This window comes from Dipodomys ordii, unplaced genomic scaffold, assembly GCF_000151885.1.
Source record: "Dipodomys ordii isolate 6190 unplaced genomic scaffold, Dord_2.0 Scaffold72, whole genome shotgun sequence".
Lineage (NCBI taxonomy): Eukaryota > Metazoa > Chordata > Mammalia > Rodentia > Heteromyidae > Dipodomys > Dipodomys ordii.
The window spans coordinates 3,145,645-3,168,900 of record NW_012267288.1 but is presented as its reverse complement, the minus strand read 5'-3'; the positions used below and the strand labels follow the sequence as shown (position 1 = coordinate 3,168,900).

Below are 23,256 nucleotides of genomic sequence, written 5' to 3'. Positions count from 1 at the left end.
TGCATGAGGCCCTGGGTTCGATTCCTCAGCACCACATAAGCAAAAAGAAAAAAGCCGGAAGTGGTGCTGTGGCTCAAGTGGTAGAGTGTTAGCCTTGAGCTGAATTGCTGAGGGACAGCACCCAGGCCCAGAGCTCAGGCCCCACGACTGGACCCCCCCAAAAAAATTTCCAATACTAGCATTGGAAGTTAATAATTTCCATATTATGGAAAGGCTTGGAAAATTTATATTAAGTGAAGTAAACCAGGCCCAAAGAACCATAGGTCCCATGGTTTCCCTTATTTGCAGTAACTAGTATATGTCTGAGACAAGCAGAAACCGTCAGATAAGTTGATGTTAGGCGAAATGAACCCCAAGATAAGGACTCAAATGGTTTTTCTTTCTTGCTATTGATTCTAACATATTTATAAGATGATTTTTTTGTTGCTTTGTATGTCCCTCCCCCACGGTATAACCCCTGTTTTCACTGTATTTGATGTTGGTATAATTTGGGGAGGGGAAGTGGGGAAGGGAAAAAACAAGTCGTTTAAATAGGGATACAGGTGGACCCATTGAAACAATGAGATGTACAAGACATTATGTCGAAAAATGAACTTTACAACTTTGGTGCAAGGTGAGGTTATGTGGGGGGAGATGGGAAGAGATGGTAAAGGGAAACAAAGGAGGAGGCAACAATGCTTGATAAGAAATGTACTCATTATCGTGCTCATGTAATTGTAGCCCCTATGTATGGTATTTTCACAATAAAAAAGAGAAAAAAATTTAAAAAATAATTTCCATATTATTACTTACATTACTTCACTCAGTTTTCTCTAATATTAACTGGCCACAGAAAACTAGTATATTATTAAATCATATTCTGACATAACTGGCATATAAATAAATAATTCATTTTAAATTTGCAATGAATTTTAATTTGTCATCAACCTTATTAACCTTACATATCAACCCATAATTTAAATGAAAATATTTTTTAAGATTTTTTTACATACACAATTTATCCATGTGTGTGTGTGTGTGTGTGTGTGTGTGTGTGTGTGGTGTGTGTGTGTTGGTCTTGAGGCTTGAGCTCGGGACCTAGGCACTGTTCATGAGCTTTTTGTACTCAAGGCCAATGCTCTACCACTAGGGCCACAGCTTAACTTCCAGCTTTTATTGTCGTTAACTGGATGGAGATAACTGTTCAGGCTGCTTCAAACCATGATCCTCAAGTTTCAGCTTCCTGAGTAGCTAGAATTATAGATGTGAGCCACTGGCACCCAACTCATTTATCATTATGAATGAGAGATTTATTTATTCTTCTCCAATCCTTACCTATTTCTTTTTCTTACCCTATTGTACTATCTAGGATCTACTTGACAATACTGAAACAAAGCAGTATGTTTGAAAATCTGATTTAATTTATTTTTTTAAAAATCATTTTACCTTACAACATTATATATAGTAGTTCAAAAAACATAAAAGCTGCTTTCCACTTCCATCAAAAGCAGAATATATAAATAGAATACAGCATTTTCCTAAAATTTTCTTTTACAAAGTGCAGCTATAGACAATTATGAAAAGAATAAGTTATAACCAACTGCAATGACCAAGATGAATTTTACAAAATGTTTAGCAAAAGGAGTTACAAACAAGGGAATGTAGATTGTATTTTTTGTACATAAACATCAAAAATAGGAAATTAAAATATAATATTGGGTCAGAAAATATCTAGAATACATTGATCTAAATTATGATGCTATGCATAAAACTGTAAATATGTTAGAGAAGTTAATAGATAACTAACAAACTAATAATATATCATACACATGGATTAATATCTCAGTTCTCCACAAGTTGAACTAAACATTGTCAATGCCTTTTAAAATCTCATTTTATTTTGTTTTGATACTGTTGATTTTTAAACTGCTTTTTTCCCCTGTTCTTTTAATATTTGGCATGGATATTTTGTCTCCACTGGCCCTAGGTTTTTGTTTCTTTTTACTTTGTCTACATTTCTGATCTGGAGGAAAACCTATTTACATATCAAGCAGCTCTGCCAAAGTATGGGAGGAAATAACTGTCTGGAAGGTTCTCAGAAGGTACTCAAATCTACCTTAGGAAGCAAGAGTTATCACTGACTTTCACCTTAACTGTCCTTTGCTTACAGTAGGACAATCAAGAGGAAGACCTATTTCTCTTAGATTGGCTAGCTGTGAAGTGCAAATGAAGTCTAGGTCTTTATGTTTTCTTTCCAGCAAGCCTTTCTTTCTTCCTTTGTTCCTTTTATTAATACTTGCCATATGCCAGGTTCTGTTATGTGGCTCTCATCAAAACACAGAATGATGATGTTAGTGGGCTAAACTGACATGGTCTAATGTGTTTAATAAAGAAGAGTATTTGCCAGGACAGATGCCACGGAGGTGGAAGCAATTTGCTCTATCTGAACTGGAGGAGTAGACAATAATTGTGCTGCTCTTCCAATGATTAGTAGGATTTGACCAATGCAAAAAAGGAACAAGAAAACACAAATCAGATGAAATCTCGCTAATGATTTTAAAAATAGAGGTATTAAAATACTTGACATTTTGGGGGTGAGGGCAACTTCAAAACATAACATAAAAGCTAATAAGAGTGTTTAGTAGATCCTTTGCTTTTTTTTAATGTATACCTATCCGAGCTCATGTACCTGTTATATTTTTAAGTGCTTTATTTAGATTCTCTTCTCTTTTGTTTTGAGTCATGAAACTAGCAGTGAGCTGATTTTCATGTCTCATGAATACTTGATGTTTTGATGCTCTTAATCAAGAGCTTTCTCCAAAGTTATCCCTTGACTACACTATGAATGGATCCTAGCGAAATGATTTTTCATTATTTCAATGATCTCATTCTAAAGAACATGAAAATTACTTATTCATTAGATGATAATAGTCACAATTTTACGATGTTTAAAAATAGCAATGGAACTTAGAAAACACATGGTATGCACAATGGAGCAAACATTTGAATTGTATCAATATAAAATCCTAGCTTTCTCTAAAACATGTAGAAAAATAAGTTTTCCTGTCATGGAGACTGAAATTTTGTATACATAATTGCTTTAAGTAAAGACTGTGATTAAGCATTACATAAAACTAGCTGGACAAGAGGTTCTGTTCAAATTATCTAATACATTTTAATGCCTGTATCATGATTATTCTTGTTTAGCAGAATAGCTCAACAGGAATGGTATGATAGATAATACAACAGCTCTTAGGTTTGCATCTTCAAATCTTACTGAAATTTTTTGTCTATAGAAAGCTCTCTGATTTGCAAAAATGTCCTTATGTATATTTTAATAATTTTGATTAAAGACAGTCACTGGTGACTTAAACCTGTAATCCTAGCTACTCAGGAGGTTGAGCTCTGCATCTCATTGGAGCCAGCCCACACAGGAACGTTTGTGAGACTCTCTTGTTAACTACCAAAAATCCAGAAATAGAGCTGTGGCTCAAGCAGTAGAGCAATACTTTGAGCAAAAAAAGCTAAAAAATATCTTCCAGGCTCTGAGTTCAAGCCCCAGTACCAGCACTAAAAAAACTCACAAAAACAAAACAAAAAGCTAATAATAATTTGGATTAGCCTTGATTGCCAATGTTTTTGCTATGTTTTATTAGTCAAACTAAAATATCTTTACTACACATTCTTATACCTTGCTCCAGATTTACAGAAAAATACTATTTATTTAATATTATTTCATTTGTTGGTTATTAGATTATTAATAACAGCCAATACTCATAATAGGGATACAGGTGGACCCATTGCAACAATGAAATGTACAAGACGTTATGTTGAAAAATGAACTTTACAACTTTGGCAGGGGCAGGGGCTTGGGGATGGGAGGGCAAGGATTGTGAGGGGAAAGAAAGGAGGCAACAATGCTTGATAAGAAATGTACTCATTACCTTGTTCATGTAATTGTAACCTCTCTGTTCGGTATTTTCACAATAAAAAAACTTATTAATTAAAAATGTATCAAATTATGCTTTAATCAGATGGTTTTAGTGCTTAAAATTTTGAGTGATTAAATCAGCAAGCTCTCTAACAAACACATCTCAATCCTTTGGTCTCTCCATTCAAGGCTTTAATTTTATGAAAATATAATCTAAATGCTGCTTGCCTTCTTGCCAACAGAGAGAGTATTACTCATTGCCTTCACTGCAGAGGTACAAGAAGCAAAATCAAGAACCTACATTGAGAACTTTCTGAATTCAGCTCTCTGTGTGTACACTCCAATGAAACAAATTGAGTCAATTGACTGACAGTTAAATCCTCTCAATGACATTCAACTAAAACACCCAGGGAAATGGTTTGGAAGGTTTATATGATCAATTTAATTGCCTTAATTCTCTGGGTTACTTTTGTAAGTAGGCACTAAAGATTCCAAATCATCAGCTTAGGTGTGTTTGTACTTTTTTTCTTAATCCCCTGAACCCCCTATAATTTCTACATAACCTAAGTCTTAAAAGTAGCCCACAGGTCTCAATGTGTGAAAAAAAATGTTTTGTTGTTGTTGTTGTTTTCCTTTGGTGGCACTCTTGTGGTTTGAACTCAGTGCTTCATGCTTGCTAGTCAGGGGCTCTACAGAGGGCTGAAGCATGCTTCCTGGCCTTTTTGTTCAGGTGAATTTTGAGACTGGATCCTGCTTTTTGCCTTGGCCAATTTAGTCCTTACAGTTCCTACTGTAGTTGGATGTCAGTTTACACTACCATACCTAGATTTGTCTGTTGGGATGGCAGTCTCATGAACATATTTTCTCTGGACTGGCCTGCAATAGGGATCCTTCTGATCTCAACCTCCCAAGCAGCTTGGGTAAATGATGTGTGCCAAATATTGAAGTTAGGATTTTGCTTTTGTGGTGATCTGCTTATCTTTCCAGTTATAGAACCTTTCAGTTCATCCATAGTTTTACTCTGAAATCACAAGGATGGTTTTGTTTTTTAAAACAAACAAATAAAACACTAAGTGTGTTGACACCACCTCCACAAATGTGTTTTTAAAATCTGAACATAGGGTAATGTTTGAAAATACTTAATTGGTGAAACCTGCCTGAGTGATATCAAACATTATTTTCCCTAAGTTCTGGAAAGAAACGAACGAAAAGCCTGCTAATGAGTAAGATGGATCACTCAACCCTATCTAATTCTTCAGCAAGAGTTTTCCAATTGACCTCAGCTTATGACTCAAGAGTTCCTATGTCCTGAGAGAATGTTACAAGGACAGCATATTCTTGAAGATAGGATCTGAAATTCCGAAGTTTGAAAGAACAACTTTAACAAGTTTTAAGAGTTTAAGATTTCAGAACCTTTCACTGACTGGAGTGCTAGTGCTTTTTCTTTCTTTCCTCTCACCAAACTGGAGTGCACACAAATCTTTTGATGTTTAAAATGGTTTTTTCTTTGGCAGCTAAGAAAAACACTGTGGAAAGTTATATTGAGTGAATTTACCCATGTATAAATATCCCTAAGCAAGTGTGTTATCCTGTGGCATCTGGAAGAAAGGTGCTATTGTTTTAGGTTCTGTGATTGAAGTATAGAATAATCAATTCAGAGAGACCCTGGGGGAGATTCACTCAGTTGTGCCTGGAAACTTGTAATCCCTGGGGCTTTACAGTCTTTATAGTCTTCCTTATCCGTGAAGAGACATGGATGAATTCATGCTTTGGAGCATCAAGTGACAACAATCCCATCCATGCCACCATGTTCAAACACACCAGCTTTTATTTAAGACTATGAACTTTGAGCTTTCTAAGAATTTTTTTGTTTATCTCTTTGTCAGCATTCTTTTCCTTGTTTTCTGGATCACAATAACAAATGGCTCGTTTTGTTTGCAAGAACCTTGTGATACGTAAAGCATATCACCAGTCTTGGTTCCAACAAATACAGTCCAAAACTTATCTCAAGCACCTCTTCATTTCTTGCAAAGCAGTATTTGCTGAGCTTTGCCATGAAAAATCGGTGTAATTCCAGGAGATCATGAGAGATTTGCAAGAAAGGAATTTGTCCTGGGCTTATAGGCAGACATCAGCATCAGCCAAGTTATGAAAAAAGAAGTTAAATAGAACTACACAGTTATTTTACCTTTAGCTTTGATTTTTTTCTATTACTTTATTCAATGGATAAGAGCAGCTGTCTCATGGTTTTCCACTATAGTGTTCAAATTTGTAAGGTGGTTGGATGGAAAGAACACTTCCAAAGTATGAATAATCTGCTGATGGTTTCCAAAATGTCCCTGAGATTTTGTTCGCAGGGCCCAGCTGTGTATACAGACATGATGGAATTTGGTTTGTGAAGAACCTACACAAATTACACAAATAACTCAGATTTTAAATGACTAATACAAAGACATGCACCTGCTTCAGGGACTTCATAGATTAATTTCATGACCAATAGAAAAGCCCCTTGGAATTTAATTACATGGGTGCATAACAGAAAATAAGACTGGCTACACTTCCAGAACTGATATGAGCAAAATACTTTCACTGTTCCTGGGGCAGGCTTGTCCTGAGGAGTAAGCTTTTCAATTTGCTTTGCTTCTGAGATACTATCAGTCACAACATTCTGCTCATATTCTTATCTACTCTTCTTGCAGCTAGAGCCGCTTGCTGAGGACACTCTCCATCAATCCCCAAACATGAATGCTGTCGCTTCTTTACAGAAGATCATTGAAATTCAAAGTATGTCTTTAAGATTATTTTAAAATCTCTGGTCCAATAAAACTAATTTAAATTATATTGAGAACGATAGCACAGAGAGGTATGATAGTTATGATCATTTGTATATACATTCCTACCTAATGTTTTTTTGCATTACTTTGCTGTTGCAATCTAATTTGACACCAGTGTCATAGCTCAGACACAGCATATTTTCTACATACTAAGGTTTCTCCCCCCGCCCCACCACACTGCTACTGATGACCATGTACCTAGAACAATGAGGCAAATAAATTGTGGTTATGTAATCTAATCTTAAATAAGAGTAACTAATTTGCTAAAGATGTTGCAATTTATCCGTCATTTCCTGGTTTTTAATTTTGCAGGAGAGAAGGAAAAATTTTAATGCCAAAATCTCATTATGAGAAAATCTAGCTTAGTAAAGAAGGTTAATTCAGGGAAAGTGTATGATCAAACTTCCTTCCCAGACACCCATATTTCCAACTACATGCTAGCATAAAGAGAAAAACCAAATTAAAAGAAAAATTGTTATAAAGAGGAATCAAGAAAACCCTCAACATTTCTACTTTCCTGTTGAAGCATTTCTAAAGCAACACAAGTATCTTTTGAAGGCCTGGTCTTTCAGCAGCAATATGGAGATATGGATGTCTGTGTAGATGCATTACTATTCCTCTGGTGTTGTGCATATTTATAAATGATCCCATACATTACTCAGAATAACCTCTTACATTTCTGAATCTCATTTATGTCTGGTTTGTGGGCCAAATTTTCTTATGAAACATTTAGTGATCGTATGTCATTATGGAATAAACTTGAATCACAAAGATTTCCAGAAGACAGAAAAAATAAGTATTCAAATATTGGGAAGACAACTCTGGGATATAGCCATGGTAAAGTAACTAAGGGAGACTTAGAAGGGAGAATGTAGGTGATTCATGAGGTTGGGTAGAAAGCTTTACCACTGTGCTGACTCTCTTGATTCCACAGAGGGGAGATTAGAAGCATCCATAATTAACTATCACTCCATGTCTCAAAGGAAAGAAATATTCAAGTGATCTCTGACAGCATTCAACTGCTGTTCATCAACATGTAAATGATGATGCCCCTATTAGGACAATGACAATAAATATCTATCTATCTATCTATCTATCTATCTATCTATCTATCTATCTATCTATCTATCTATCTATCTATCTATTTACCTACCTACCTACCTATCACTTAAACAGCACATTTCTTTTGGACAATGTTACCCCTTCCCTCACTCTCTCCCAGTCTTTCCTACCCATCCCCACCCACAAATTGTATAGTTCATTTTCAACACAATCACTACTGAGTACTGCAGTTGCTTTTGTTTACCCTCTGTCCCTCCATTTCTATACCCCCCTTACCCTCCAAAATATTCTTGTATTTCTTTTGCCATTAAATTTACAGAAGATTATCAGGCATTATTCTTACTTATCTTCTGAACTGATTCTTTCAATAATCATTTCTGAGTATTTACTTATTATATGTCAATTTGTTATCAAGTCACCAAAGTTATGAAGAAGGCAAAATTTCTGGCATCAAATTTACTCTCCAGTGAGTAAGAGGAAATAAAGTCAACATGTTGGTCACATTTTCTTGTTTCTATGATCAAGCATCCGAGAGGAACATCTTCAAGGAGGAAAAGCTTATTTTGGCTCTTGGCTTCAAAGAATGCAGTCCATGGTTGCTTCTTTCGTGGACTAGGGCGAAGTATCACAGTGGCAGGAACATGTGGTAAAGGGTTTTTTCTTAAATTCGTGGGAGATGGGAGATAAAGAAAAAGAAAGGAAGAAGGAAACAGGTATAACCTTTAAATACATGCCCTCTGGGACACACATTCTAGAAATCACATTTAGTCCAGGTCCATGAGCCCTTACAAAACAAAACAAAACAAAAACCAAGTAACATAGTTCCAAGATACGATGGAACAGGTTAAATATTCCCATTCAGAAATGTAAGAATGGGAGACTAGCAAGGGGAAGACCAAAACACAGAAGAGAAAACACTAGTCCTATAGTACCATGTTGCGAATCTGGGACATATGATTTCATGATGTAAGCCCCAGAGTCAGCCTGCTCTGATTACAGCATCCTAGGCTTTGTAGAGCTAATTTTTCCACATGTTTTCCAAATTTCTTCAGAAAACCAATTTCAAAGACTTAAGAATTATGTGCACAGATTTATTCACAGTAATGACTCAATTCCTGATAACAATATTCTTTGTTATCCAGACTTTGTCATTACTGAAATTAAGTACCTATGAGGAACAACTTAAGGTGGTGAAGAATTTTTTTTTCTCATGATTTCAGAGGATTCAGTCCACTGCTGATGTCCTTATGCATGTGAGGAGAATATCATTATTGAGAGTGTCTGTTGAAGGAGCTTCTTAATCTTATAATGGACAGTAAATAAAAATACAGAAAGCAACTGGCAACCAAATATACCTTCAAAGTCATACTCCCCTGTGATTGAATTCCTCTTATCTCTAATTAACCACAAGAAAATAAAAAATGGTCTTGTGGCTCAAAGGGTAGAGCAATGACTTTGAACATAAATAAATAAATAGAATAGAATAGAATCTCAGAGTCAATGTCCAGGCCCCTAGCACAAGCCCCACAACTGACCAAAAACTAACTAACTAAAAAAGTAAATAAATAGCACTGCCAGCTGGCAACTAATAAGCCTGTGAGGGCCACTTAATATTCAAACTATTACAATGGATAATTCCAGTTCACAAGATACACAGTTTATGTAGAAGAGCCATTCCCTTTCTTTGATGTCTGCTTGGAGTGAGAGCTGATGGAAAATAAAGAAAGCATTTTTTCAGTGGTAGAACTTGAGCTTATTCTTAAGGTCTGAACAAGACTTGGGACAGCTGTAGAATGAGTCAAAATGCTTTGAAACAAGCCATAGTTCATGTATAACTTCTGAACTTCTGTCACTGTCTTCTGAATTAGGTCTAACTTCCCAGTGATGACTTTCTGTGGCATAGTTTATTATTTTCTTTAATACAAAAATACTTTCAAGTGACTTTCACAATCTGCGCTAATCAAGCAAACTCATCTGGCCTTTGAAAATTATCTACTCTGTTTTCAAACATTCTTGTTTGAGAATTGTGCACCCTTGCTTACAAATCCTTGTCTTCTGCCCCAAACTGTATTTTACATCATCAAACATTAACTACTCCCCTCACTTAAAAATCCATTTATAAATCCCAACTCTTATTGTGTAGCATAATGAATTTGTTAATCTAATAATCTTATAACTTCTTAGCATGAATGTATGATTTTTTTGCTGCTACATGTTATTCTCACTTTTTTCCGTTGAGTTTTTCTTTATTTTACTCTTGATCTTGGTTCTGTAACTATATGATTGTCAGCAGGAGGATAAAAATAGTATTATCATCTTTGATGACCCTACAGGAAAACTTGGCAGCAGAAAGGTGGTTTGCAGGTTATGTAAGGCTAGGAATTGAGATGAAGCCAGATTTGAATTACTCTTCCAGGCCATAAAGAGCCTGTGTTACCCTCTAGAGGATCTTCTAATGAAAAGCTCACCCATCTCAATCAGGATATGTCATATATGATGAAGCAGAACAAGCCTGATTTCACTTACATATCTGTGCCTTCAGATAACATGTGACTCAGGGAAGAAGAATTTATCCTAGTTCCTGGGAACTAGTCTGAATCTGACGCCGAGTTCATCAACCTACTTAACAGTGGTTGGTTAAGGAATGAGTGAGTGTCTTTCTCAATCCTGGCCAATGAGAATCAGGGTCAATTTTATGGGTTTTACCTATTCAGTCATGTGAGTCTTGCACTTCAGATGGACCCCCATGCTTGATTTAATTGTTCTTGTTCTTGTTGCCTGAATGTTTTTATTAAGTTTTGAACAAGAGACTTATATTTTCTTTTTATAAGTTATCAAGCCAGTCCTAATGAAAATCAAAATGTTGATGGTGCTAAAAGAAATAGAATGAAGTATCTCCAAAAGGAGAATTCAAACCAGGTGCCAGAGGCTCACATCTATAATCCTAGCCACTTAGGAGGCTGAGATCTGAGGATCACAGTTTGAAGCCAGCCCAGGTAGGAAAATCCCTGAGATGTTATTTTCCAATTAGTTACAGATAAAGCTGGAAGTAGCACTGTGGCTCAAGTACTAGCCTTGAGCAACAGGAGCTTAGGGAGAGCATCCAGGCCTAGAGTTCAAGCTCCATGACTGGCAAAAAAATAAAATAAAATAATAATAATTCAAATTATGGTTTTGTTATGGAACTGGGTGGTATTTGTGGTTGTGAAGAAAAAGACAAACACAAGATAGGAAAGTGATTTCTCAACAGTTGGGACATGGAGTGAAAACCAGTACAAAGTGATTCTGCAGTGTGACTTTGACATGTGGTCTATGGTTATGTGGTTCTAAGTGTGTGTGTGTGTGTGTGTGTGTGTGTGTGTGTGTGTGTGTGTTTGGGGTTGATTTTGCAGAGTAAAGGAGCATAAAAATCTAAGTGTAATGTCCATGGAGAAATAAGGTAGGCAGGCAACTTCAAAATACCTTGGAAAACTGTGGACTCTTGGTCAGCACAACAGACTTGGTTTTCCTTATGACACTAAAGTAGCATTTTTTAATATTATTTTTACCCATTTTATATCCCATCTTTCCATTTCAAGTTCCCCTCTAGGACTCCAAGCCTTTGCCTAAGGTCTGAATTTCCCTTTTGGTAGGGAAAATAGTTGGGACTGGCTACATAATTTTGGGGAGCCCAGTGGAAAATGAAAACATGGAAATTCTTCCTTGTGAAAATACTTACTAATAATTTTGAGAAGCCAACAGAAAGAACTGAACTGAACTCGGGGCGCTCCTGAGTTTGGGGCCCTTGCCTGCCAGGAAGTGAGTACTGAAGTTTGTCTTTGTTTAATTGGAGCACTTCCTCTTCCCACAGGTGCCTCCTTTCAACTCTGGGAGGGGTTTTGGTTTCAGCCCACCTACAAGCCTAGGTTCTGAAGGATTCTTTTGTGTTCTAGTGTAGTACTGCAGTATCAGAAAACTAAGTAAATGTTGAGAATCATGTGGGAAACATTCAGGCAAGTTCCCAGATAGCCTTGTTCTAAAGCACAAGGCAACAGTGCTGACAGGCTTTCTGTGAGTTTCATATTGAGAACTGAGGCCCCCAGCTGAGGATGTGCAGGTGCTGGAGGCTGTGATTAGCATTGGCCCACTGCCTGGCCACATGTAGACAAGTATTTTGCAGCAGGACCATTCCTGTGTCCTGTCCTTGTTTAGGTTACTCATTTAGTAGACTGGAAAAGGCCTTATAAGTACACACCAGGGCAGCCATTTCTTCTGACAGATTCCTTATAGTTCAGGATCTGGACCCTTGGTTGCATCTCAAAATGGTGGAAGGTATCTGAGGGTACATTGTCTTTGTGATAAAAGAAGAAAAGTACAGATTTTTTTAATCTTCATATTTTTTCAACAATTGAACTAACATGATTTCATCATCTCACTTTCAGGTGTTTATCTAAAACACTTAGATGTTGATTGCAACACTTCACAATAACCAAGAGATAGTGACCTTATAAATAAATGTATACATTAAGAAATGTGGTATGGATGTACAATAGATAGAATATTATTTAGCCTGAAAGAAAAGAAATCCTTAAGCCAATTAGCATAATGACACAGATTACTTTTTTGCTGATATTCTTGTTTCTTTGCTCCTTTTGTCCTGCTTTTTTACTGACCTGTAGCAGGTGTTTTGCATATGTTTGCTGAATGAGTGAATCAGTCAACCTATCAATGTGTGCCCCCAATTCTTGTTTTTTAAGCAAGATTGATTTTTATGTTAACCTAGCTTTAGATAGTTTTACTGCTCGACGAACTCACATAAAAGAAAAGTAAAGAAGAGCAGACAAAATATACGAGAGCCCATTTCTCTTCCCTACTTCCCAGTCCCTGGGATGCGCCATTTCTAAGTGAGGAAGAACAAAAACTACATTCGTAAGCTGCCATTTCCATGGCTTATGCAGGGAGGTGACGATTTTCAGAGCTGAATCTGCTATTTAACTGCATGTAACTGCCAACAAGAGGTGCCAGGACCAATCGGCCCTGAGGAGAGACAATGGTACTCACCTATGTCTGCTCCCCTGAAATCCATGCCAGCAACTCACTAGAGTGCATGCAACCAGGAACTCTCTCTGCCATGTTAGCAGGGTGAGAAGCAGAGCCCTCAGAAGCCACGCTCCCCGCCATTGCTGACCTGTGCTAACGTTTCCTCTGGAAGGAAGAACCATGAAATGAGTTTTCCATAAATTTAAACTTACTTAGTTGGAAAGATCATAATTTCAAGTTCTAAAAAACGTACAAAAATGATACCAATATTGGTCTATGAATCCCCAAAATATGAGAATGACAAGCATACAGCCATGGTGTCCTTTAATTTATTTAAATATTTTTCAGTCAAATAAAGTCCTCCTTTTAAGTGTCAACCAACTTTGTAGACCTCCTGCATGACAATCATAATAATCATAATTTCTTTTGATTTGTGGGTCAAGGAAATATGTAAGTGTGCAAAGATTTGAAGATTTTTTTAAATTTTTATTTTCTTGTAAAAATGCTGAGAGGTTACATCAGTAAGGTAATGAGTACATTTCTTGTCGAGCATTGTCACCCCTCCTTTGTTTTTCTTCTACTATCCCTTCCCTCCCCTAACTCCTCCATTTCTCCACTCCTCAAAGTTGTAAAGTTCATTTTCAACATAGTGTCTTTTGAGTATCATTGTTGCAATGGGTTATCCTGTGTCCTTCTTTAAGCATTTTGTTATTCTCCTTCCTCTTCCCAAATTAGATATTGCAAGATGCAGGGTACCAAGATCAAATACAGTAACAATAGGTTTATACCATAGGAGGAAGAACATACAAAAGAAACAAAAAGATCACATAGTACATTAAAACCAGCAACAACAAAGAAACACCTCTTGTGTCCATATCTTGGGGTTCATTTCACTTAGCATCATCTTATATGGGCATATGTTCATAGTTTTCTTTTCCTTTTCTGCTCATCTGATAAGATTATCCTAGCCATTTACTAATTACTGCAAATAAGGTAAACCATAGGACATATATTTCTTTGGTTCTGGCTTACTTAATATGATTTTTTTTCCAAATCTTTGCCTTTCCTAACAAATGGGTTGGTGTTTTTAAAAAGTTCACTGCAATCTTCTAGTGGTTTGTAGTCCATAAGTTGCAAAATGGTACTTTACAGAATTTTTAAATGATATGAATTCCAGTGTAATTCTCCTCTCCTTTCACAACTATGTGAGGGCTGAGTAAGCCACTCCTTCCTGTCTTTGAAGGAGAAATGGTACAACACATCAGATGTTCTGACTTGGTACTGCTAAGTTACCCAAGTAACAGAGAGAAAGCAGAATCAACTTATCTGACCTTTTCTGCTTGACTCAGACATATACTAGTTATTACAAATAAGGGAAACCATGGGACCTATGTTTCTTTGAGCCTGGCTTACTTCACTTAATATAATTTTTTCCAAGCCTTTCCATTAGATAAGTTGATGTTAGGGAAATGAACCCTAAGATATGTATTCAAATGGTTTTTCTTTCAACAAATTTATAAGATGATTTCTTTGTTGCCTTGTATGTCCCTCTCCCACGGGATAAATCCTGTTTTCACTGTATTTGATGTTGGTATAATTTGTGGAGGGGAAGGGAAAAAACAAATCATTTAAATAGGGATACAGGTGGACCCATTGCAACAATGAGATGTACAAGTCATTATGTCGAAAAACGAACTTTACAACTTTGGTGGGGGGTGTTGGGTGGATGGGAAGGGATGGGAAGGGGAAACAAAGGAAGAGGCTACAATGCTTGATAAGAAATGTACTCATTGTCTTGCCCATGTAATTGTAACCCCTCTGTACAGTATTTTCACAATTAAAAAATAAAAATAAAATAAACTATTAGGAAAGAAAAAAAGAGAGCAGAATCAGAAAAGAACAGTTAGAAACATCTACCTAAGGATCCATTTGTATCTTTTCCCACGTGTAGAGGTTCTTTCTTGTTTGCTTTATTTTGGTCCAGTTTTGTTGTTCTTTGCTTGTAACAGAGTTTGAACTCAGGGGTTTCTATTCGCTGGTCTGCTTGCCCACTTTCACAGCTGGTGCTCTTCCACTTGAGCCACATATCCTGCCCAATTTTGGCTTGTTACTTTGAAGCTAAAATTTGGACTTTTCTGCCCTGGATGGCCTGTACCTGTGATCCCCTGGATTTGAACCTTCTGAATAGTTAGGATTATAGGAGAAAGATACCAGCACCCTGCTAGAATTCCTTTTTGTTTGCCAGCCAAGGCAAAATGGTGAATCAAGTCAGACTGAAAAAAAGACAGTAAGTGCAATTTCATGTGAAGATCAGTTTTCATGTCTTCTGTATAAAAGATTTGTCAGTCCATTCAATCTTCTATTTATTTTAAATTCACATAAAATATTATTTTGGGCAAAAGTGAATTCACAGTACTCTGAATATATCTTATTTCTGAAGACAACTTGAAAGGGATATCAATTTCCTTTGTTTCAGGAGAACGTTACAAACAGCTATGTGACTACAAATAAGCTAGTTAGTTATCCCGTTGTACAATCTCTCACCCAGGGATGAAATCAGATTTTCCCTAGAAGATGAGAGGCAAGTATTTTAGGTATTCCTTGTCAAAATTGTCTATTTTTTAAATTTTATTTTATTGTAAAGATGCTGTACAGAAGGGTTACAGTTACATGAGTAAGGTAATAAGTACATTTCTTGTCAAGCATTGTTAACTCCTCCTTGTTTTCCCACTATCCCTTCCCTCCCCATTTATGTTTTTTATGTGTGTTACTAGACAGATACTGTGCCCCCTCCCTCTTCTTATTGCTTTCCTATTCTATTTTTTTATTCTTATTTTTCCTTCAGTCCTGTGGCTTGAACTCTGGGCCTGGGTGCTGTCCCTGAGCTTCTTTTGCTCAAGGCTAGAGCTTTACCAGTTGATCCCAGCACCACTTCTGGCTTTTTTGAGTAGTTTACTGGAGATAAAAGTCTCAAGGGCTTTTCTGCCAGGGCTAGCTTCGAACTGAGATCCTCAGATCTCTTACTCGTGAGTGCCTAGAATTACAGACGTGAACTACCGGCTCCTGAACCTAATTCATACTCTTGATCTATCAGAAGTTCTGAGAGCTACTCTTAGAAATAATGACTCATGTTCCAAAAAGACAAAGAAATGCAAATTTTGCTGATTTTGTTTTTACTCTGTTTCCAATGGAAAATAAATAGTTGGCAACATAAACTGTATAAACAAATAACTGGTAATCTTACTAGAATCTATGACAACATGATGCTTACCTCTCAGTGTTTAAGAGAGCCAGATACTAATTAATAGTAATAGTGATAAGGGTGTTTAAAGTAAGATAAGACAGGCTGTAATGATAACTATTGTCTAATTCTCTTTGAAATGCCATTCTTAGCCATACCCTTCCACCTCTGTAAGATTTGGAGAAGGACAGTTATATCAAACAATCCAGGACAAAATCCAGATCATTTCTCAGCTGATAGGAATTTGTATACATCTCTTGTTGTGGGGGAAATTGTCCAAAATGTTAACCTCAGGGGCCGTTAGTACACAGTTAAAAGAGTTGTTTCCCCAGATTGCAACATGTGCTACATAAATCATCACACAAGCCTGACTAGTGTCTTAACTCCACACCCAAAATTCAAATGTTCCTCTTTGTTTTTGTCCCCATTTCATTTTGGTTGTCTGTTCTAGTTTTTTTTTATTAATCTCTCTTTTCCTCTCTCTTCATTTCCATCCTGCTGAGATCAAGTGTTGGGAAGGGGTGTGAGGTTTTGTTTCAGGCAGAGAGTAATCATGACCCAACATGTATTCTAAAAGACCACTATGCCTTTAACAAGGACAGAGGGTTCAGGGATGTTTGTTTTCAAAGGAGAGCAATGTAAGTCAGAAGTAGAATTGGTACAATGCAGTAAGTAATTGGCTTGAAGAGAATTCACAATTTCTAGGTTTTCTGGTGTGGAAAACAGAAGATGGCAGTAGTCCCCTCGTAAAGTAGTCCATAGTTGAGGGAAGACAGATCTAGAAGGAAAGAGGAAAGTGAGACTTAAGCAAGAGAAACTTCATGGAAAGTCTTGGTGGTTGAAGGGACAGCAACATGGTTCTAAATACTGATTTTTTTCTTTGGAGAGATATTAGATTAAGCTGTTTGTCATAATAACCCTCTTCACTATTAGCAAATGATAACAGTTAATTCAGTACTGTCTCTTATTACTCTCAATTGTTGTTAATATTGATTAATTTTCTCAACAACTCTATGAGGTTAGTACTCTCTTTCCCACTCTCTCTCCTTCCCACTCTGTAGCCAAGTAAATTCAGAGACAGCAATGTCAATTAAGTTCCTCAAGGTCATGCACTGATAGGTGGAGAAAAGCAAGATTACAAACCAAGCTGTTTAGTTCAAGAAGCTTCCCTCTTCAGCACTGTGTTATATTACCTCCCAAATAAATTCATTCCTTTTCTAATGTTTGTATATACTTTCGCCTGCTTCTTCCAAAAGTGACATGTTTAGACAAAAGCAATTTAGCTTTAAATTTGGAAAATCGGAAGTCCTAGCTAATTGAGGTTGAGCTACACTCAGTTCTGGAATCCCAGGGCCAAATTACAAGGAGCCAGAGAGCTGCGAATTCACTTTGGAACCCCTTGTAAACTTGTAAAATACATCTAATCAGAAAAAAATGCAAGGATTGGCAGAATTTCAAGACCCTGCCCTGTTGAGTTTAAACCCTGACTGTTGTCAGGTGTGAGCTGCTATTTGTCATATATTCTTTGGCTTTAGACAGAGGCCTTGATGTTAGGGCCCTGGCCAGCCAGACCTTCATTGAAGAAAAGCAGTGTTAGGCAGTTTCCCAGTATTAATTCCACTCATGCTTGCCTGTATCAGAGCCAGGTCATATGGCTTTTTCTAAGTTCATTTTGAATCTCTAATTAGCCATTCTCTTCAATGTTAAAGCACCAGTTATTGTGGGGTGGAGTCCTACTATTAAAATGTACCAGAGTAAGAGGGAAAAAATCTGCCACCTACTTAGAATTTTAATTTACTTTGGTAATTTATTTTATTCTGATTGCATCTACATTTTCAGTTTTCACTTCTATTTCTTCCAAGGCGAAATGATTCTATCTAAAACAATAAATTAAATCTTGCATAAGACTAAAAACTGTTCAAGAATAGAACCGCTCTGTAGTTATAGTCTCAACTATTAGCATTCAGGTAAGTGTCCTACACATAGGATCCCATTCACCAAGACAGGATATACTGAAAGTTCAGGTTGGAAAGAAAAAATCACTTGCTCAGTATTTACATTACCTATGTAAATTCCATATACAACTTTAGACTGCAAGTATTTTCCTCATAAACAAATCTAGGTTTAAAATGTAAAGACAGGTTTTTTTTAAAAGATATTTTAACCAGAAAACAGTAAACCAATAGTTTCCTCCTAGGTTGGCTGTGATGTCAAAGTTCATTTTCTATTAAAGCCTCTATAAGATTTCCTGTTCCCACCCCATTGAACAAAAAGAACAGAGACTTCTTATTCCAAAGTATAGCTGGATAGATGCTATAATAAGCCTCTCCTAAAAGAAGGAGAAAGCCAGAACATGGGAAAACAAATCACTTTAATACATTACTGTGAAGAAAATGGAAAGAGAAGGAGGGGGGTGGAAAGCTGAAATTTCATAAGAAGCAGTGAGCAGTAGGTAACACAAAAAGAAGAAAATGATGGTATCTATTATATAATGCATGCAAAAAATTAACATCTTCATGAAAGTTGGTGTATAAATTTGATGGCCAAGAAGAGCCTTTATCTTGGGTCTACTCTCCTGGTGCTAGAAGAACCAGTGAAAGCTCTTTCTAAAGGAAATGATTTCTAGTTTAGACCCTCACTATGTGCAAGGATCATATCTAAGGCAATCCAATGCACAAACCAAAAGGAAAGTCAGGGGTAAGAGATGGAAAATAGAAGACCATATTTTACTTGTGTAGTTAAACAAGTGATGAGTATTTATTCACTTTCACTTCTTCATGGAACATTACCCATAGTTTTCTCTTCCTTTTATATTATATTTAAAGCCATGTTCTCATAGGGAGAAGAAATGAGAAAAGAAATAAGAAGAATCTGGACAAGCAGACTTGAAAAAAATCTTGAATCATAAACTAGCAGTGGCAAGTATAGATACATTAAACCATTAGACCCCTAAGTTATGAATTATTTAGCTCCATATCATGTCTCATTTCCTAATTTCTCAATTCTCCTCACTCATTACCCCTCTCTTTTCTCTTTTTGCTTGCTTCTATAGATAACTAAAACATAATAACCTTTCAACTCCGTTACCTTTTGACCTATTAGTCTCCCTTGCTAGCAGTTTTGCCTTCTGCTTTACCAATGTAAAAAATATCTCAACTCTGAGAACACTTTATAATCAATTTTGTCCAACAGACTTGATAGAGTTAGTCATTAAGCAGTTATTTGGCCTCTGAAAAAATCTCTGATGGCCAAACTCAAATGAGTCCCTTCACATCTTACTATATTTCTTTTTTTGTTCTTAATATTTATTTTTATTGTAAAGATACTGTACAGACAGCTTACAGTTACATGAGCAAGGTAATGAGTACATTTTCTATCGAGCATTGTTACACCCTCCTTTATTTTTCCCCTTCCATCCCTTTCCTCCCCACCTCCCCAACTCTTCCCCACTCCAACCCCCCCCAAAGTTGTAAAGTTCATTTTCAACTTACTGTCTTGTACATCTCATTGTTACAATGGGTTATCCTGTATCCTTATTTCAGCATTTTGTTATTTCCCTTCCCCTCCCCAAATTAGAATCCTCTCTCAAACAAATGTCAAATTTCTCCTCACTTTTTGTTTCCTCAACATGCCTTGTTAGAATAAATTGTAGCTGTCAGTGTGCTTTCTTTGAACAGTTCCTTCTCATCAACATTTGAACATTCCATTTTTCCCATCTTCTTTTTGTGTATGAGTTTTGCTGGTCATGGGGCTTGAACTCAGGGCCCAGACACTGTTCTTAAGCTTTCTTGTTCAAGGATAGCACTCTACCACTTGATACAACACTCAACTTCTGACTTTTTGGTGGCTAATTGGAGATAAGTTATTTCACAGACTTTCCTGCCTGGGCTGGCGTTGAACCACAATCCTCATATCTCAACATCCTGAATAGCTGGTATTACAAGTGTGTGCTGTCAGTACCCAGCTGTTTTCCATCTTAAAAACCAACATCAGCAACCTGATCCTTTCTTCAGTTTACTAACATATTGCTCTGCAACCCTTCAGAAAGAAAGTTTTAAAAAATCTTCCCACCTTGTTATCTTTATTTTCCCAATTTCCCATCAAAATTACTGTGGCCTGATTGCCTTCTCCATCTAGTTACCAGTGGCATTCTTACTGCCATATTTAAAAAGTAATTTTATTAGACTCATAAATATATTATCCCAAAAGTTATAGTCAAAGATGATAATTATTTGTATTGCTGCTCAAATACATTCACCTCTGACCATTACAAACTTCAGACTTACTTTCCCAGATCCTTTTGGCAAGGTCCCATCTTTCATAAGTCCTTTCTTACTTTCTGGCATCACAGGGTGTCCAAACTCACCCTGGAACAAATTAGTTTAATTTTCTTCCTGTATTAGTCTACATTCTCAAGAGAAACAGAATCAAGAGGATATATATAATATATATATATATATACAGATATGCATCTCTCTCTCTATATATATGTACATATATATATGTATATATAAATGGTTTATTATAAGGAATTGGCTTACCCAGTTGTGGAGGCTCATAAGCCATAAGATCTGCTTTTTGGCCAGCTGAGGACCCAGGAGAGCTGATGGTGCAATTCCAGTCTTTGTCTGGAGATTAGAGAACTTGTTGTATCAATGTTGTATGTTTCAGTAGGAGTCAAAAGACAAAGGCAAATAATAACAATAATAATAATGTCCCAGATCAAAGACGGGCACAGAGAATTCTTCCTTACTCAGCCTTCCCTTCTCTTTGGGCCTTCAGTGGGGGGTGTGAGGCCACCCACAGCGGTGAGACAATCTGTTTTACTCTGACTACTGATTCGATTGTTAATCTCATGTAGAAACACTCTCTGAGACACACTAAGAAAAAATGTTTAAACAAATGTCTAGGTACCCTCTGATGAGTTTCAAGTTAACAGAAAAATGACCACCAATATTGCCTTCGCCCTGGAAACTGCTCCATCTCCAAGGAGCTCTGGATTCCTTCAGTGGAAAATGTATTTTGAAACTATGTTCTGTTATTCATTGCCACTTGAGTGCCATTGCTTTCAGGCCTCCTTAGTGAGGTGGACACAAAATCCACATGTCTATAGGACCCCTCCCGTGCACACAGCAATATTTATTTTCATACCAAATTATCACTGTGTATCCACTTTAAAACATATTTCTTATTGATACCTCTGACTCAAGTGCATCAACATAGGATTTATTTGAGCTCCATTTCTTTGTTTATGATGTATTTCTCAAAGGAAAAAAATCTAGCCCTCATTATCTACAATATGGTTATCTTTTTTTTCTTTTTTAAATATTTTTTATTGTGAAAATACTGTACAGAGGGGTTATAGTTACATGAGCAAGGTAATGAGTACATTTCTTATCAAGCATTGAACTCACATATGCACACAGACAATTTTAGAATTTGAATACATGTCAGACACAATGTACTGATTAGAATACAATACTGTTGTAGGGTCTTTTTGTCCTGAGCCTCATACACTCTAGTCTAAACAGGGTTTTCTAAAGCTATCCAGGTTCGTTTATTTCATTATTTCTACCTCTCTCCTCCTTTCAGTGTGTTAATGTTATTCATCTGTAATACAAATTTATGACTTGTCTTTTCCTTTGGTGTTTTCCCATATTCTAGATACTTTTAAAAATTCACAAACACAAAAATTCACCTGGGCGCGGGGGCAGGATGTGTATAGGTTTTGAAAAATTCTTAGAATCCTAACCATATTTCTTTAAAAAAAATTTTATTGTTATTGTAAAGATGATGTACAGAGGAATTACAGTTGCATAAATACATTTCTTTCTCTCTTTTTGGTCAGTCGTGGAGCGTGACCTCTAGGCCCGGGCGCTGTCCCTCAGCTCAAGGCTAGCTCTACCACTTGAGCCACAGTACCACTTCCAGCGTTTTCTGTCTATGTGGTGCTGAGGAATCAAACCCAGGGCCTCATGTATGTGAGACAAGCACTCTACCACTGAGCCACCTTCCCAGCCCAAGACTACATCTCTTTTTGAACAGTGTCACCCCTTTCCTTGTTCACTCCCAGGTTTTTCCCCCATCCCCACCCACATAGTGTCTAGTGAATATCACTTCCGCATTTGTTCCCTTTTGTCACAACATTTCTGTGCCTCACTTAGCCCTCCCAAAGACAGATAAACTATATTTCCATCACCACAGTTTTGACACAGATGTACCTTGAAATATTTCACAATGCTACTATCTCATTTCCAATTCATGTGGCCTTTTGAGTTTGGTTCCTACCATTTAGAAAAATAAAATTAAGCCTGGTGCTGTTGGCTCATGCCTGTAATACTAGCTACTCAGGAGGCTGAAATCTGAGGATAGCAGTTCAAAGCCAGCCCAAGCAGGAAAGGCCATGAAACTCTTATATCCAATAAACCACGAGAAAACCAGAAATGGCGCTGTGGCTCAAGTGGTAGAGTGCTAACCTTGAGCTGAAGAGCTGAAGGATAGTGCTCCAATAAATAATTTAATTCTCATTTTAGTTGAGCCTTCAGTGGCATTTGATACTATCAAACATGCTTTCTTTCTTAAAACATTTTCCACTTTCTCTATTTCTGACTTTCCATCTATATTGTCTCAGACTATTAAATAGAAGTTGACTTTAAATACAAAGAGGAAAATGCAAACATAATGAGGAAATGATTTTCAAAAGTATAAAAAATGCAAGTGAATGTTTTTAAGTATGAAACATACAATATTCAAAATGTAAAGAAAACAACCCAGAGGAATTAGTGCAGATTAGACATTACAGAAGAAAAATGAAAATTAAGGCACAATAATACAATCTGCACCAAATAATAGAGAAAAATAAAAAAATATATCAGTAATGTTCAGGTAATATTAATCAATCTAATATATGTATAATCAGAGTTCCAACAAAAGTTTATAGTGGACAAAAGTGAAGATGTATTTTTTTAAGTTTGACAGGCCAGGTACCATTGGCTCTTTCCTGTAATCCTAGCTACTTAGGAGGCTGAGATCCGAGGATCCCAGTTCAAAGCCAGCCTAGGCAGGAAAGTCTGTGAGACTCTTTTTTTTTTATTTTTTTTATTGTGAAAATACTGTAGAGGGGTTACAATCACATGAGCAAGGTAATGAGTACATTTCTTATCAAGCATTGTTGCCTCCTCCTTCGTTTT

General features: G+C 36.6%; 1 protein-coding gene across 1 annotated transcript in view; it reads left to right on the top strand.

The window, feature by feature from the left end:
• The window catches only part of Hdac9 (histone deacetylase 9), a 679,511-nt gene that overhangs the window by 641,570 nt on the left and 14,685 nt on the right, over nucleotides 1-23,256 (top strand). The window contains exon 24 of the mRNA XM_013024045.1: nucleotides 6,610-6,694. Coding sequence (XP_012879499.1) covers nucleotides 6,610-6,694 — 85 coding nt within the window. The remainder of the gene's footprint in view (nucleotides 1-6,609; nucleotides 6,695-23,256) is intronic.